The sequence below is a fragment of the Urocitellus parryii genome, chromosome 11, assembly GCF_045843805.1.
Source record: "Urocitellus parryii isolate mUroPar1 chromosome 11, mUroPar1.hap1, whole genome shotgun sequence".
Classification (NCBI taxonomy): Eukaryota; Metazoa; Chordata; class Mammalia; order Rodentia; family Sciuridae; genus Urocitellus; species Urocitellus parryii.
Window position 1 is genome coordinate 25,517,831 of NC_135541.1, and position 15,188 is coordinate 25,533,018.

The 15,188-nt window shown below is 48.1% G+C and overlaps 1 protein-coding gene across 1 annotated transcript; it reads right to left on the bottom strand.

Annotated features, from left to right (window-relative positions):
* Positions 1-223: 223 nt before the first annotated feature.
* Rims3 (regulating synaptic membrane exocytosis 3) lies at positions 224-14,340 on the bottom strand. Its single transcript, XM_026412917.2, has 6 exons — positions 14,124-14,340; positions 8,384-8,525; positions 5,463-5,575; positions 2,810-2,911; positions 2,361-2,500; positions 224-436 (listed from the first exon to the last, which is right to left on the bottom strand). The coding sequence occupies exons 1-6, from the start codon at positions 14,338-14,340 to the stop codon at positions 224-226; spliced, it is 927 nt and encodes a 308-aa protein (XP_026268702.1).
* Between the last annotated feature and the right edge of the window lie 848 nt (positions 14,341-15,188).

Genomic DNA, 15,188 nt, shown 5'->3' on the forward strand with positions numbered 1-15,188 from the left:
ACTGTACCCAGACAAATGAATACATAAAAAGTAGTCACACACACATACACACAAATAGACACACACACACACCTCCACTGCCAGCTGGGACAAGCCCAGTAGCCAACAGGCATGCAGCAGGGCAAGGGGTCCAGAAAGAGACAGAGACTATGTACAGGGGAGGTAGAGGCCAGCAGGCCCCCTTCTCACACCACCACCCGGCCTCTGGTCCTGAGCAAGGTTCTTAGGAGCAGGAAGGGCTGGTGGCACTCTCCAAGGAGGACTGGGACAGGCGCCTGGTGAGGGATCCGAGCGTGGAGTCTGCCACGGAGGAGGTGGGGAAGAGTTTGTACCAGCCGGTAACCGCAGCGCTCAGGTCCAGTTCATCCAGCATGATCTGGGCCATACCCATGAAGCACTTGTGGTCCATGCGGCCATAGTCTCCCCAGACGATCACCTGCCAGCAGGGGAGAAAGAATCAGGAGCTGAGCCACTCTTCTTCAGCTCCAGGACTGGGAAGTGGGCCTAGGAAACTAAGTTTTGCCAGGGTACAGATGGGACAGAGAGCGCCCGAACCCAGATTGATTTTGGGCAACAACTTTCTGAGCACTTAAGATGTGCCAGACTCGATCCTATGGACTTTACATGTGTCATTTAATTGTTCTAACAACCCACATGGATATGATATGTCATGAGCTTTGTAATGTTGTGAACAACCAATAAAAAAAAAAAAGACAAAATAAAAAAATAAATAAAAAATTAAAAAAAATTAAAAAAAAAAAAAACAACCCACATGGGTAGCGGTGCTGTGTGTATTAGTATTTCTACTTAGAGGAAACCACAGCTCTGAGCTGATTTAACTAACCTAAAGATATAGTCATTTATAGCAGACCTGGGGTTAGAAGCTGGGTGTGTTTGACTCCAGGGCCTCTAAGCATCCTAATCGACAATTTCCCCATTGTGCCTCCAGTTCTGCTGCTGGCTCCCTGTGGATCTTGCATCTGTCCTGGGCCCTCGTGTACCTCAGTGTTTCTATTTGTAACTTTGGTAGTGTGAACAGATTATCTGAGTGATATTCAAACTTGTGTTTTTAAACAGACACATGATATTATGCCCCCTGCCCCAGAACCCTACAGTTCTGTGGTTTTTAAGTTTGGCAACTCAAGGGTCCTTGTCATAGAAACACCCCAGCTCAGAGGAGCAGCCCTCTATGGTGCGGATAAATGTTCCCAAGGGCCCAGGTGTTATAGGCTTAGCCCCTAGCTTGGCACTAGTGGGAGATGGTGGCAACAATGGTTTCAGATTTTGAAGGTGCACCCTGGAGGGGGATAGTATGGTGCAAGTCTCTTCCCCTCTCTTGTCACTTCCCAGCTGCAGCAGGAAAGCAGTTTTTTTCACTGCTCACTCCTGCCACCACGTGCTACCTCTTGACAGGCCCAGAAGCAGTGGGGAAAACTAAGCACAGACTGAACTATCAAAAACTGAGCCAAAATAAACCTTTCCTCTTTTCGAGTTGATTATCTTGGGTATTTTGCTACAAACAGAAAGCTGACTAACAAGAAGACACACAGCCCAGACAGGCCAGACTCTAACCTCTTCTCTCTCAGGCAAGACCTACTGCCACCATCACCATTAAAACTTAGCAAGTAGCTGTCTAGGTGCCAGGTGCAATGTTAGGCTGTGTAGGTGCCTTCTTTCAATCTCCACGATATACCACCCATAGCTAGTGAGTGTCAGCTGGAATTTGAACCCAGAACCACACTCAGAGACAGACCCGTCACAGTGCTGAAGGCCCACATGAGCTCAGAGTCTCTGTCTGTGGAGGGGACCTGATGAGCCTTCCCTTGCAGTACTGCTGTGAAGGCCAATCACACACAGAGCATGAAAGAGCTTTGTCACCCTCAAAGAGTTGGGATAAGAGCCACCTAAACTTGACCTCAGTTCTGCTAATCACTCGCTGAAACCTCAATCAAGTCACTTCATCTACCCAAGACTGTTTCCTCATTTGTAAAATGGAGGAAATCACATCTACTTCATGGAGTAGTCCCGAGGATGATGTGAGATCACATCTGGAAAGTCCCGCCCTCAGCTGATGCACAATGAACATCAGCACCAGGTAACAGAAGGAGGCAGTATGGAAATGAATCCTGCTTCTCCCTGCCAGCTGTGCAAGCTAGGGAGCATCTTATCTACCTCAAAGCCTTGGTTTCCTTCTGATTCAACTGGGGGCAAGGACACCTCACTGGGGTTGTGAAAATAAATGGACAATATAAACAATGCACCTGGTACAATGCTTGACATAGGATGAATCATCGCTGAAGAACCTCGTCATGATTTCCAGTTTTTGAGTTGACCCTGGCCCACTCACCCTTAATACTCACCTGCAGCACCTTGCCCTGGGGCCCCTCATCAAAAAGCAGAGCCTGCTGGTACAGGGGATCACAGGTCTTCTTAGCCACTTTTGTCTTCTTCTTGGCCAAGCAGGCCCCATTCTCAAGCAGATAAGCCTTGATATAGGTAGCTGAGGGATGAGGGAAAGAATAATATAGTCCCAGAGAGACAACTATGGCGCACCCCATCCCCAACCTCCAGGGGACCCTGGAGGTGAGCAAGGTAAATAGATTGTGCACTGCAAAAGGAAGAGGCTGACCCCTCCATCCTCTCCTGCCCCCACCTCGCTCACTGGCCTTCCAGGGAAGGTGTGACTCCAGTCAAGAACACTGATGTAGGCCAGTGGGAGTTAAGGATGGACTACATACAGTTCAGCTACAAACCCCTCCCTTCTAGGACCTCCATTACCCAAGTCCCTCTCCTAGCTGCTCAGCCTCACCTGGGAGAGATTTGGAGCCTGGTTTGGGGGTCAGGCCCCGAGCTTCAATCACTTCCACTTCCAGCTGGCCACCCCGGTCCATGATGGCAATGTGCACATCTCCTGCAAGGGAAGAGGGACAATCCAGGCAGAGTCAGACCAGGGATTGAGGGGCAGCCAGCTTCTGGTGAGCATCTCAGTCTGCAGGGAACACTGTAGCAGCATCAGAAAGGAACATGTTGGAGCAAGCTGCAAGTGTCAGACTGTTCTCAGAGATCACTTTATATTTTAAAATTTTATTTTTTGGTACTGGGGATCCAACCAAGTGCTATACCACTGAGCTATATCTCAGTAAGTTGCCAAGGTTGGCCTTGAATTTGCAATCCTCCTGCCTCAGCCTATATCATTCTTTCCCTCATCCCTAAGTCACTGGGATTAGGGGCATGCAGCACTTGGTTCTTAGAGATCACTTTAAAATGCTGGGTGTACATGCCTGTAATTCCAGTGACTCAGGAGACTGAGGCAGGAGGATTGCAAATTCAGCCTCAGCAACTTAGTGAGCCCCTGTCTCAATATAAAAAAGACTAAAGATGTAGTTCAGTGGTAAAGTATCCTGGGTTCAATCCCCAGTACCAAAAACTGAAATTGAGTCACTTCCAGGTGACTGAGAAACACTTTGCTAGATCCTGTGGCATGGGATGGGGCATGAACCTCAAGGAACATGCTTGGATCACAACAACTGGCTGCCAAATTCCCATCGTGTAGCTGACTGGGAGGCTTCTGTTTCACTAAGCAGAATAGGCAAGTTTAGGGACAGAGAGCTTCCTGTGTGAGGAAGCCTGTATGCTCTCTTCTTCATCTTCCCCTCCAGCAGCCCTCAGCCACTCCCCATTAATTTATCAAACAAATACTGAAAGAGCGTTAAGTGGGAAGCAATGCTAAGCTGAGCTGGCCCAGGATACAAGGCACTACCTGGAAATGGGGCCGCTCAACCCTCTGCTAGAGAAGCACAGAGACCTGAGTGCTCACAAGGTCAGGTCCTGTGTCCAACAGAATCAGATCCCATGTGTGGAATCATAGCATTACGTGATTTCTAGGAACTCTTAGCTTTGTTCACCATGGATTTAGAATTATGCAGTAGACACGTGGAACAGCCTTCAAAGCAGTAGATAATCATAAGCCTGATCCAGAAAAATTAAATGGGCCAGACTTCTGGTTCAACCACCCTTTTCAGATTCCCTGAGCCATTATGCAATTATTCATATTTGCGTACGAAAGAGGACAGGGATTTACTACTTTCAGGAGGCATCCTAGAATTCATCTTCCTCCAGTGATTCCTGACCTCTTCATGGGGGAAAGGGGGGTCTTGGGAATTCATTTTCTCCACACCTAGCTATCTCTCACTCCCAAATGGAGAGGAAATGCAAACCTGCTTTCCCAGTTTTGGACACAAGGGGGCACCACACACAAATGTGCAAGGCTGTGATGGCACACTGGCCTTGTGAAAGTGGTTGGCTCATTTTGCTGCTTCTCAATTTATGGTCTAGGGGAGAGGGAAAGCAGGCCCTTAAGAGGCTGCCAGAAAATGGCGGGAATTAGTTCAATCCAACGCAAGAACCAGATGAGAGCTGACACTGCCTCTCTAAGGATCCCCATGGACCCCTCTTCCAAGGGGCTCTATGGCCCCCCTTATTATTATTTTTTTTTTTGCCATTATACATGAGCTCTCTCTCGCGCGCGCGCGCTCACTCTCTGTGTCTCTCTCTCTCTTTTTAGTATGGACCCTTTCAAGGAAGACAGGGTAGTGCTGTGGCAAGAGTCCTGGGCCTAGAATGGAATCCCAGACCCATTGTGCACAGTTGCCTTCCTCTTTTGCTAGGAGGGTCAAAGGTCGAATACTGTCTGGATAGGGACGTGGGCTTCTGGGTCAGATAATGCTGCTCAGGCCAGATTGATGGGACACAAGGGAAGGCAGGAAGCACCTCTGTAGAAGCCAGTTTGGAGAGAAGCTGCTTAAAGCAACATAGCCTGAGGGAGGGAGAAGTAGTCCCAGAGTGCACGAAATGACCCAGACTGCAGCTAAGAGGACCAAGCATAGGCTTCAGAATGTCCTTCCTTGCTGCAAGGAAGAGGGATGAGAAAAATAACAGACAGCTTCTAGGTGCCAGGCACTGTTAAGAGAAACAGTCAAATCAGCTCAGTTCCTACAAGCACATTAAAAGATCTCACTGCAAAGCATCTAATAGAAAGGAGCTCAATCAGCTGGTGTGAGATTGCAGAACTCAAGTGGGTCGTATTATCTCCATTTTACAAATGAGGAAACTGAGGCTTAAAGAAGGGAAGTGACTCATCCAGGTTCACACAGAGAACTGGTGAATCAACTCCAGGACAGCCAATGCTACATTCAGGTGATGGGCGTGTAAAGTGAGGGAGGAGATGTGCTGTAAAAGGTGCTGCGGGACAGCAGGCAGAGAAAGGCTGCCATCCCTCCCGTCTTTGATGAGGGAAGAATTGATGAATGCTCCACCGACTCTTCATTGGCAAAAAAGCCAGAGGAAGGGCTCCCTTCTGCTGCCTGTACCTTGTCATGACCCCACCCCCACCGCTGGCTCACCCACCCTGCCTTTTCTGCCATTACCCACTCCTCACTCACCCTGCCCTCAGGAAGACTCACCCATGGGGGGTGTTGCCAGCGTCTGTCGCCCCACAATTTGGGCTGGTCCCAGCCCATCCAGGAAGTCACTGAATTGGCTTTCAGCTCCCAGCCGGGTGGTGGGGAAGATGAACCTGCAGGAAAGGCAGACAACTGTTCATTTCTGCACATTGAAGAAAAATTCTTTGATGTCACTAAAGAGACAACATTTAAAATCTCATAATGATGGTTTTCATTCTTCAAGTTCCAAGAATTTCTGAGGTGACCCTTAAAATGCAGTAACTGCTGGACACCTGTGTTCCTCACCAAAGGATGTCAGGCCAGAAATCTCAATGCCTAGAGCAAGTTCTAAGAACTGAGATTTGATTTGACCATAAATTTAAAATCCTAGTCAATAACTGCAAGGTGGTGCCGTGAACAGCACCTGAGACCAAAATAACACAATTACAGGGTTGAGATGAATGGCAAGGGATGGTGGGTGGTCCAGGGTGGTGGGGGGCCTGGAAATAGTAACAAGAAAAACTGCCAGTGATTAAAAGCTGACCAGGTACCAATGGGGCGCTAAATGTTCTAAGTGCACTACTGTGTCTTCCTTTTTTTTTTTTTGGTACCAGGGATTGAACCCAGGAGCACTTAACCACTGAGCCACATCCCCAGCCCTTATTATTTTTTACTTTGAGACAGAGTCTTGCTAAGTTGCTTAGGGTATCACCAAGTTGCTGAGGCTGGCTGTGAATTTATTGTCCTCCTGCCTCAGTCTCCCAAGTCACTGGGATTATAGGTGTAGGCCACCACACCCAGCATACTGTGTCATTTTAATCCTTACAATCTGTTGATAGGAACTAGTATCCAATTTTGCAGATGAGAAAACAGGCTCCAAGAAGTAAGCCTTGCCTGCAAAACAGAGATAATGCTCAACTCATAGACTACAGTGCAGGCTGGGCAGAGGGTATGGGAAGAGTTCGGGACAAACAGGAAACAACAAATGGTAGTTAGAGTTGCTGCTGCTGCTGCTGCTGCTGCTATTGTCAAGAGGAAAGTGCTATTTTTTCATGTCCTTAAGCTGGATGTCCAGGTTGTGGCCAGCAGAGAAAGGACAGATAAGGAAGGGTTGGCCCAGGCCTGCTCAGGGGCTACAATGGACCAAAGTATAAGACCTCCTGGCTAGAGAGAGAAAAAGCTATGCAGCAAAGAATCCCTGCTGGACAGGTTGGCCTAGAGTCCCAACTGGCCAGTGACAGGCAGGGAGGTATATGCTCATCAGAGAGAGGCTATGTCTCCTCTACTACATGGAGCCTCTACTCCCCCAGGAAGGGGCTTCATGGCACCCACTTTTTATTGATCATAATCAGCAATCACCTAGTATCACCTTCTTATTTCAATAGGATCTGAGGGATTAAAGAAATGTAGCCTCTCAAGGTCACAAACTTTTGGGAGCTTAGTATAGAGTAAGTTATCCTCTACCTTAGAGTAGAGGTTTGAATAAAGGTTATAGAGTCAAATGGCCCTATTAACACCACTTAATACTTAACAGCCATGACCACTTAACAGCTGTGACCTTGAGCAAGGTTCCTCCCCTCCTTCTTGCCTCAGTTTCCTTCCTCATAGACAGAGATAATGATAGTTCCCATATTCCTTGGGATGGTTATAAGTGTTAAATGATCACCCCATTCCTGGGCTGATTACAGTAGGTAGATTCCAAGGCAGGATTCACTGATCTAAGATACCCAATGGTGATCTGCACATGGGAAGTTAAATGTAGCAGCTATTCTCATTCATGGAAGTAGGTAGGGAAGGCCCTCTGTATCCATGAGTTCCACATCCACGGATTCAACCAACCACAGATTGAAAACATTATTGAAAAAAAAATGTGCCTGTATTGAACATGTGCAGGCTTTTTTTCTTGTCATTATTTTCTAAACAATACAGCCTAACAACTGTTTCCATTGCATTCACATTTTAATACATGGGTATTAAAAGTAATCTAGAGATTATTTAAGTAACAGGAGGATGTATGCAGGTTATATGCAACTACTACACCATTTTATGTAAGGGCCTTATGCATCCGTGGATTTTTTTGTCGGTGGAGGTCCTGGGACCAATCCCCTAGAAATGCTGAGAGTTGACTGTATAGTAGTGAGATATGGTCACTGAATACTAATAATGGAGCCCAGAATCCTGAGACTGGAGATTACAGAGCGTTAATGAAGCAGAAGCAGAGAGTGTTAGTCATAAACTATAGTTTCACAGATTTAGAAGAGATCTAAGGGAATATCTAACCCAGTGACTTTCAAATGTTTTACTGCAACCCAAATGTAAGAAAAGGATTTACCATCATGATCTGCTACAGACCAAAGTATATCTATATATGTAAAACTGAAACAAAAGGGCCCAAGGTAATTCATCCTCACTACTAAGATATACTTGAGTTCTCGATTTCTTTTTCTAATGCTGGTTCTGACCCATGGTGGTGATTTTATGCCTTGTCTATGAGTCACTACTGACAATTTAAAAAAACACGGATCTAGTCCAATCTCTTTTCCTAAGCTCCAAGAAAGTGTACTTGAGAGGACTCCACTCATCTGAGCCATAACAATCGGTTTAGAGCTAAAGATAATTTAGGATCACATTTTCCTTTCCACCCCTCTCCTTCTGAGCAGGGAGGCATGGAAGCATAGGAGGCAGGAGGCACAGGACACTTTCTGAAGCACACAGAAGGAATTCACTGCTCCTGGGCTCTAGGGCACTCCAGTGGAGCAATAGGAATACCTAGGGGCCAAGCAATGGATGTCCTGAGAAAGGGACAAGGGAGTCGGAGGCATAGAGGAAACCAGACATCTTGGCTGGAAACCACATAGGAAGGTCTTCCTGCCCTTCCTGCTGGTTGTGTGACCCAAGTCGAGGAGGAGGAGACAGAATGGGCTGAGCAGGGGTGCACATACGTGCCATCGGAGCTGTTGCTGTTGGTGCTCCCATCAGTGGACTCCCGGCTGCCCTGGCGTGTGACACGACTTCGCATCTCCACAGCAATGCCAGTCTCTGTGCTCCGTCGGATGTTGCTGCGCAGCTTCTTGGTGGCCCCTTCTGAGAACCCCACCCCAAAGGAGAGAGAGGAAATCAGTTTGAAACAACCTAAGGCTTCTTGGACAGTGTGGCCAGTTCTCCTCTGGGAAGGGGCATGCAAGCAGAGCTGACTGGAGTGGGGACATGAGCTACCCCCAGAACTGGTCTACAGCCTGACACCTGCCCTGCCAGGGGCAGTGACACAGACAAAGTGGACTAGAAAGATGGCTAGAGGGTCAAGATGGTGGAGAGGGGGCTTGAGGCAGAGCTCCTCCTACCAGGCTCCTCTGATGCCAAGTGCCCACTCTACTTCATCCCTTGCCCCCAAACTCATGTTCTTATCCCCTCTCCTTCTCCCCCGACTCTTCTGGAAAGTATGTCTTACAAGATTTACTTTCCTTCTTCCAGATCCCCCAGGGACCCCATCACACCCAGACCCCACACAACCTATTTCTCTGATACCCTCATAGGCCCTATTAAAAAAAAAAAAAGGGGGGGGGCTGGGGATGTGGCTCAAGCAGTAGTGCGCTCGCCTGGCATGCGTACGACCCGGGTTCGATCCTCAGCACCACATACCAACAAAGATGTTGTGTCCGCCGAGAACTAAAAAATAAATATTAAAAATTCTCTCTCCTCTCTCCTCCCTCTCTCTCTCTCTCTCTCTCTCTCTCTCTCTTAAAAAAATAAAAAAAAGGAGCATGACCACTCTCAAACAAACTTCCCTTCTGAAGGTAGGTCCAAATGTGGAGAGGGACATGTGTGGCAAGCTGGTAAGGCCCTCGGGGAAGCAAGACTTTGAGAGGGACTGCTAACTTGACCTGAATTGACTTTGACTTTAAAGGAAAGGTCTGTAGAAGAGCCCATGAAGCTGTGCAGCGCAAGCCTGCCTTGTGCCTCTGTATTCTATACAGGGCATGCCCTGCCCAGCACCCGTTCTCCACCTGACAGGGGAAAGGGGGCACTCTCCTTCTCCTAGCAGTGTACCATCCTACCTGGGTTTCCATAGCAACCTCTTCAGCATTCAGTGTGGTCCCTTCAGATTCACTCTCCTCTGGGGAAGTAAAGTGGGGACACATTGGGGTTTTGCAGGAATTTCCCATGCAGAAGCTTGCTGGCCAGAGGAATTTCATAGGGAGGAAGTGATGCTTGGATGGGAACTATATCAAAGGAGATACCTGCTGTCACTGGTTAGATGCCTAAGCAAATTAAGAGTGGAGTTCTTTACAGAGATGGGGGAGACCTGAGACATGGGTAGGAGACACAGCCCCTGAAAACAGTGGAGATGGGGGATCTGATTACCCTAGCAGTCTTTTCTCCTACTCCCATCCAGTTGTGGATTGGGGAAGGAATGTTCCCGACCCCAGCCTGGGAGAAGGAGGACTTTATTTCTCTTTCTTTGCTCTATTTATCTTTCAAGAAGTCTCCACTGTGGGAGGGAAGGTTGAGAGGGCTAGTATCACCAGTGGATGGGATGGTAGTGGAGGGGACGTGATGGGAACAGGGTTGGGAAGTAAAGGGGAATGACTCCTGTAAAATCAGACCAGCATCTAGGACATGGGAATGTCTAGCACATCTAGGATCAGTGAGATCACTGAGAAGTGTGTCTGTCTCACTCACACACATACACATCTCAGCTTACACTATTTCTTTCACATAGATGATCATAAACAGACATATACAAAGCTGATGATTACATATATGAATACAGTTATCTCACATACAAGGTCAATTATGTTAGTACAAATTTGCATGGTCACAAATGGTCCCACCAGGTCTTGGCCATATGTACACATTACATGCTCTATCAAATGTAGTTAGATCACGTATGATGTTTTGATGTGAACTCTCAAATACCTGGAGTTGAACCAGTCCACTATATCACACACAACAGTGCCCACCCACACATGGTGTGTGACCTGCCACACACACAGAGGGCTGGGCAAAAATGGGGAGTGTAGGAGGACTCTCCCTGTCCTTGGCTCCTAACTGCCACATCCCCTCTAACCCAGTTAGGAGACAGATGGGGTCTGAGGACTGCAAGTCACCCTTCCTCCCCCTCATATCCTCACCCCCTCAACATTCACTTTTAGAGCTTGGGAAAGCTCTGACCCATTTGGATGTGAATTTCACTTCTAAGGCTTGCCCAGTCCAATATGAATCCTTGAATGGAGGAGTTGTAGGACCCTGAAGAGGTTAAGAAATAGTTTGCTAGCCCCCTCTACCATTTCTCAAATAGGGAGCTTGAGGTCCAGGTGTCAAAAGAACTGGGACTAAATGCCAGGTCCCCAGACTCCCAGTCAGCTGGTATGTTGCATCTCTCTCCCCTCCCAATGTCCCATCTATGTGTAATGTAACTCATCAGAGGGAAGGTTCCATGTCTTCAGAGGGAGGAGAAAGGTCTTGCAGCCTTAGGGGGAAAGTCCTTTACTGGCTTCATCCCTGTGCAGTTTCAACCCCATCAATCCAGGGAATAACTTCATGTAGCTTCTCTCTAGAGCACCAAGCCAAATTGCTTACAATAATTCTGTAGTCCCCAGATACTGAAAAACTTCAGAAACCATCCCATCTGTCCTGTCACATACAAGAGAGGGGCAGTAACAACCTGCAGCAATACACCATTAGGGACATCTTCTGGAATGATCCTGAGATTTCTGACCCAGAGCCTAGAGAGAGCCCAGCAGAGAAAAGCCACTGTCCTTGGTACTGAAAAGAGAAGCTCCATTTGGACGGGCTGAAACAGCCGTGGATGACCCTGTGTGGAGCTAGCCTAATACCAGACCAGATTCCACCTGTGCCCTGGGACCCAAAAGCCCTGAACTCACCTCTGTCATTGCTCCCACAACTTACAGAATTATAGATCTAGAAGGAAGCTGGGAGGGAGCATTTTTTAGCTCCATTTTACAGAAGAAAAAACTGAAACTCAGTGGGAAAGTGACTTTCCAAAGGTCCCATGGGGAGTCACAGAGCCAGGACTAGCCCTCTAAAGCACCAGGGTGAGTTTTTGAAAGTCCACTCTAGGGCAACATAATGAATAAACTGGTAGGGGGTGGCAGGGGAACCAGGAAGGAGGTTGGTACAACACTCAGGCTAGATATTATGAGGTCTGAACTAGGGCAGAGGCTTTGAAACAAAAAGGGATGGGCAGGGCTCTGGCTGAAGCAGGGTACAGATAAACTAGGATAAAGGGGGTCATTGGGAAGGGCAGACCCAGAGCCCAGAAGGTTGGGTCCAGAAGAGGAATTCTTACCAACTTCACACAGCCCAGCTCTGCAAGGAACTGAGCTATCCCATATTGGGGCAGTGGGGGGCAGCAGGGGGTACCCCTATGGGAAGTTTTCCCAGAACAACAATTCCAGGGCCAACACCCACAGTGAACTGGCACCATATATCCCTCTCATGCCAGACTTTTCCAACCAGGAGGAGGCCCCAAGCTGGGATCCTCGAGGCTTGGAGAAAAAAGAAACATTTTGACTGGGAAAAGGAATAAAGATGGGAGAGGTGTGGAGGCTAGAGGCCTTACTTCTCTTTTGACTCTACTGTGCCCAAGGGTAACAATAACGGCACCAATTTCACTGAGTGTCTCCCATGTGGCAAGCACAAGGCTGGCCACCTTCCCATTCATTATCTCATTTAACTCTGGACACCTCTGCAAGGCATGTATTATTGTCCTCATTCTACAAACAAGAAGCAGGCTCAGAGAGATGCAGTAACTTGCCCAGATGGATCACCTAGTAAATGACAGGGTGTGGCTTCAGAGGCCACCTGAGATCATTCTCCAGGAAAATGCCTTCTCCCCAGGCTTTGAATGTTTGTCATAAATGAGTACAATGAACTAGATGACCTCGAGGGGCCCTTCCTGCTCTGACATTCAGCAATTAGATGACTCATAGGGACCTTCAGTTAGAAGGGCATCTGGGCAATTCTCCTGTCCCAGCCCCCGGCCTTCAGTAGTGCCCTTACATACCAAGGAGACAGGGATCCAGAAGCCCCCATGGCCATTCATCTCCTCCCAAGGCAAAAGGTCTTCCTGGCATCTGCCCCATCCCTGCCTGCCGTCTGTGAAGTCTATGCAGATCACTGCAATATCTCCCAGGGACTCAGGCCCCTGACTTGGCCTTGAGAGACTGTCCCTCCCAATCACTCTGGACAAGAGAAACCTTTGGGCCTCAGACCAGATTCTTGGGCGTGGTCTGCCAAAGCCAGACCCTGGGGTCTAACACCTCTGTGACGTCCTCATCTTAATACTCTGGCCCTAATCCCACCCTTGGCGCTATCCCTGTCCTCCTTGTCCTATCCCAAGTTCAGGATCCCCAAATCCCCACCTCCCTTACTACCTAGTCCCAGGCCGGCACTGCTCACCCTAAGGCACTAATAACCTCAAGCCCCTTCCCCATCCAGCCTCTCCCTGCGCCAGAAACCACATCACAGCGTGATTGCTGGAAAAGACCATCCCGCATGCTCCTGTTAAGGGCTTTGTAAGAATCTATTTTAAGGCCTGGAAAAGTCCCCCACCCCCAGCCCCAACTGGAAGTCTTGATGAGCATTCTCCCTGATCCTCCGGCAACCCCGCCCCCCACCACCCCCATCCAGCTGCCTATTTGAAGGTTTCTCGGGGAAGTTGTTACTCTGAGCAAAATAAGCAGGAAGAGATTTTAAAACAAAACCAGCTGGTGTCTGGGCTGATGCCACAAAGTGAGGGGGTCTTGGTGGAGAGGGCTCGCTCCTTTGTGACATGGGGTCCATGTGTGGCTGTGTGCAACAAGGTGGGTCTCCTACCAGTCTGAGTATATCTGGGATTGTATAAGTGCAGACCGAGAAAGCGTTTGTTTTCATGAGGATGCGACTGTTAAGGTGTGTGAACGTGGCTCTGTCAGGCAAGTGCATACCCAAGTATGACATGTTTCTGTGATCTGAGTATGTGCATCTGTGGTTCTGGTTGGTTTTATTCATTGCCATGCAGAATCTGAATGAGAATGATTGTGACATGCTTTCCTGGTGATAGGACTGGCTCAACTGAACACCTGGGCACTCGATGTGATTGTACAAACCATGAATCTATGTTTCTCTCCTTTTTCTTTGTAATATCTAGGTGTGATGTAACATCTCTTTGTAACATCTACGTTTCTCTTTGTAACATCTACTTGTTTCTCTTTGTAACTATATTCACGTGGCTGTTATACTTAGGAAACTCAGAGATGACAGATGAGACTGAATCTTGTGGATGCGTATGTCTGGAAAATCGTGGTGTCCTGACCATGGTGACAGGAACAAAGGAGGATCTCATAAATAATTACTGATTAATGTGTAAGTCTTTGCAGAGCCAGCATAGTGTAAAAATTCAGGGCATGAAGTAGGAAGCCCAACTACGCATGTTTGAACCCAGGCTCCACTGTTTCCCCACTGTGTAATCTAGGACAGGTGCCTAGCCTTTCCTGTGCTTCTGTGCATGCCTGGTGAGGCTGAGGATGACAGGCATACCTCCTTGGCCCAGAAAAGTGCCTAGTATGTGGGAAGTACCATACAAAGTGTGGGGTGTGGTCAAGCACATCCAACAGTTAATACCAGGGTACGCAGGGCAAAGTGACCCACCCCCGCCCCTCAGTGCCCTGGGCCCCTCACCTGGCTGGGGAAGCTGGAGTGTGCTCTTGCTCCACTGGGTCAGGCCCACGATGGCCACCATCTTGGCACCCAGGCTGCTCCGCCGCTTCTTGGCAGTGGTGGTCCCGGTCCCACCCCCAGGTTGCTGGGATCCACAGATTTCGCCACTGATACTGGAGCTCCGCACCACATTCCTGGAGGCTCCAGCCGAGGCTGGACCTGGCTCCCCGTTAAACATGATCCCAAGCACAGGAGATCTTCAGGCAACCCTGAAGTGTGAGGGAGACAAAGAAATTTCACATCAGACCCTAGTAACTCTACAGCAGTCCCACTACTTCCCAGCTGTGGACCCTGGGCAAGTCACTCAGCCTCTCTGAGGCTATAAGTATTAAATTAACAAATAAATATCAAGGGCGTATACAGGGTCTGGCTCAACAAACAGGACTATTCTTGTTAGTGTATGGCCATGAAGAAATGGCAGGTGGCCTGGTTTTGCAGTGAAGACTAAGGCTACAGAGTCAGATGGCCTGGGCTTGAATTCCAAAAGCCTCCAGGCACTAGCCGTGTGACCCGGTGACCGAACATCTTGGGATCTCAGAAGACATTAGCAAAATAAGAAATAAAAGCCTGTACCTTATAGGACTGCTGTAAGAACTAAATGAGATAGCACAGGTAAAGTGCCAGGAACAGTCACAACAGAGAGAGAATCCTCATGAGCTTAGGGTTGATTACTTCCATAGCAAGTAATAAGCACAGGGAAAACAAACCAGGCTCTGCCTGCGCAGCTAGTGGAAGGGGTCCTCCTGGGTGAAGGGGATGGTTCAGAAAAGCATGAAACAACAGGCCCAAATCACCCGTGCCTGCACTGCCGAGAGGCAGCCACCACCAGTGTTTTAACCCAGTTCCTTCCAGAGTCCTTTCTGTGCACGTACCAAAATAATTGGACTCACACTGTAAATATAATTTATATCCTGGTATTGTTCAACTAACATTATATCCTAAGTATTTCCCAATGTTATTAACACTTTGTATAAAAGTTTTAATGCCACCATAATAGTCTGTTGTATAGAGGTAGTATAATTGACT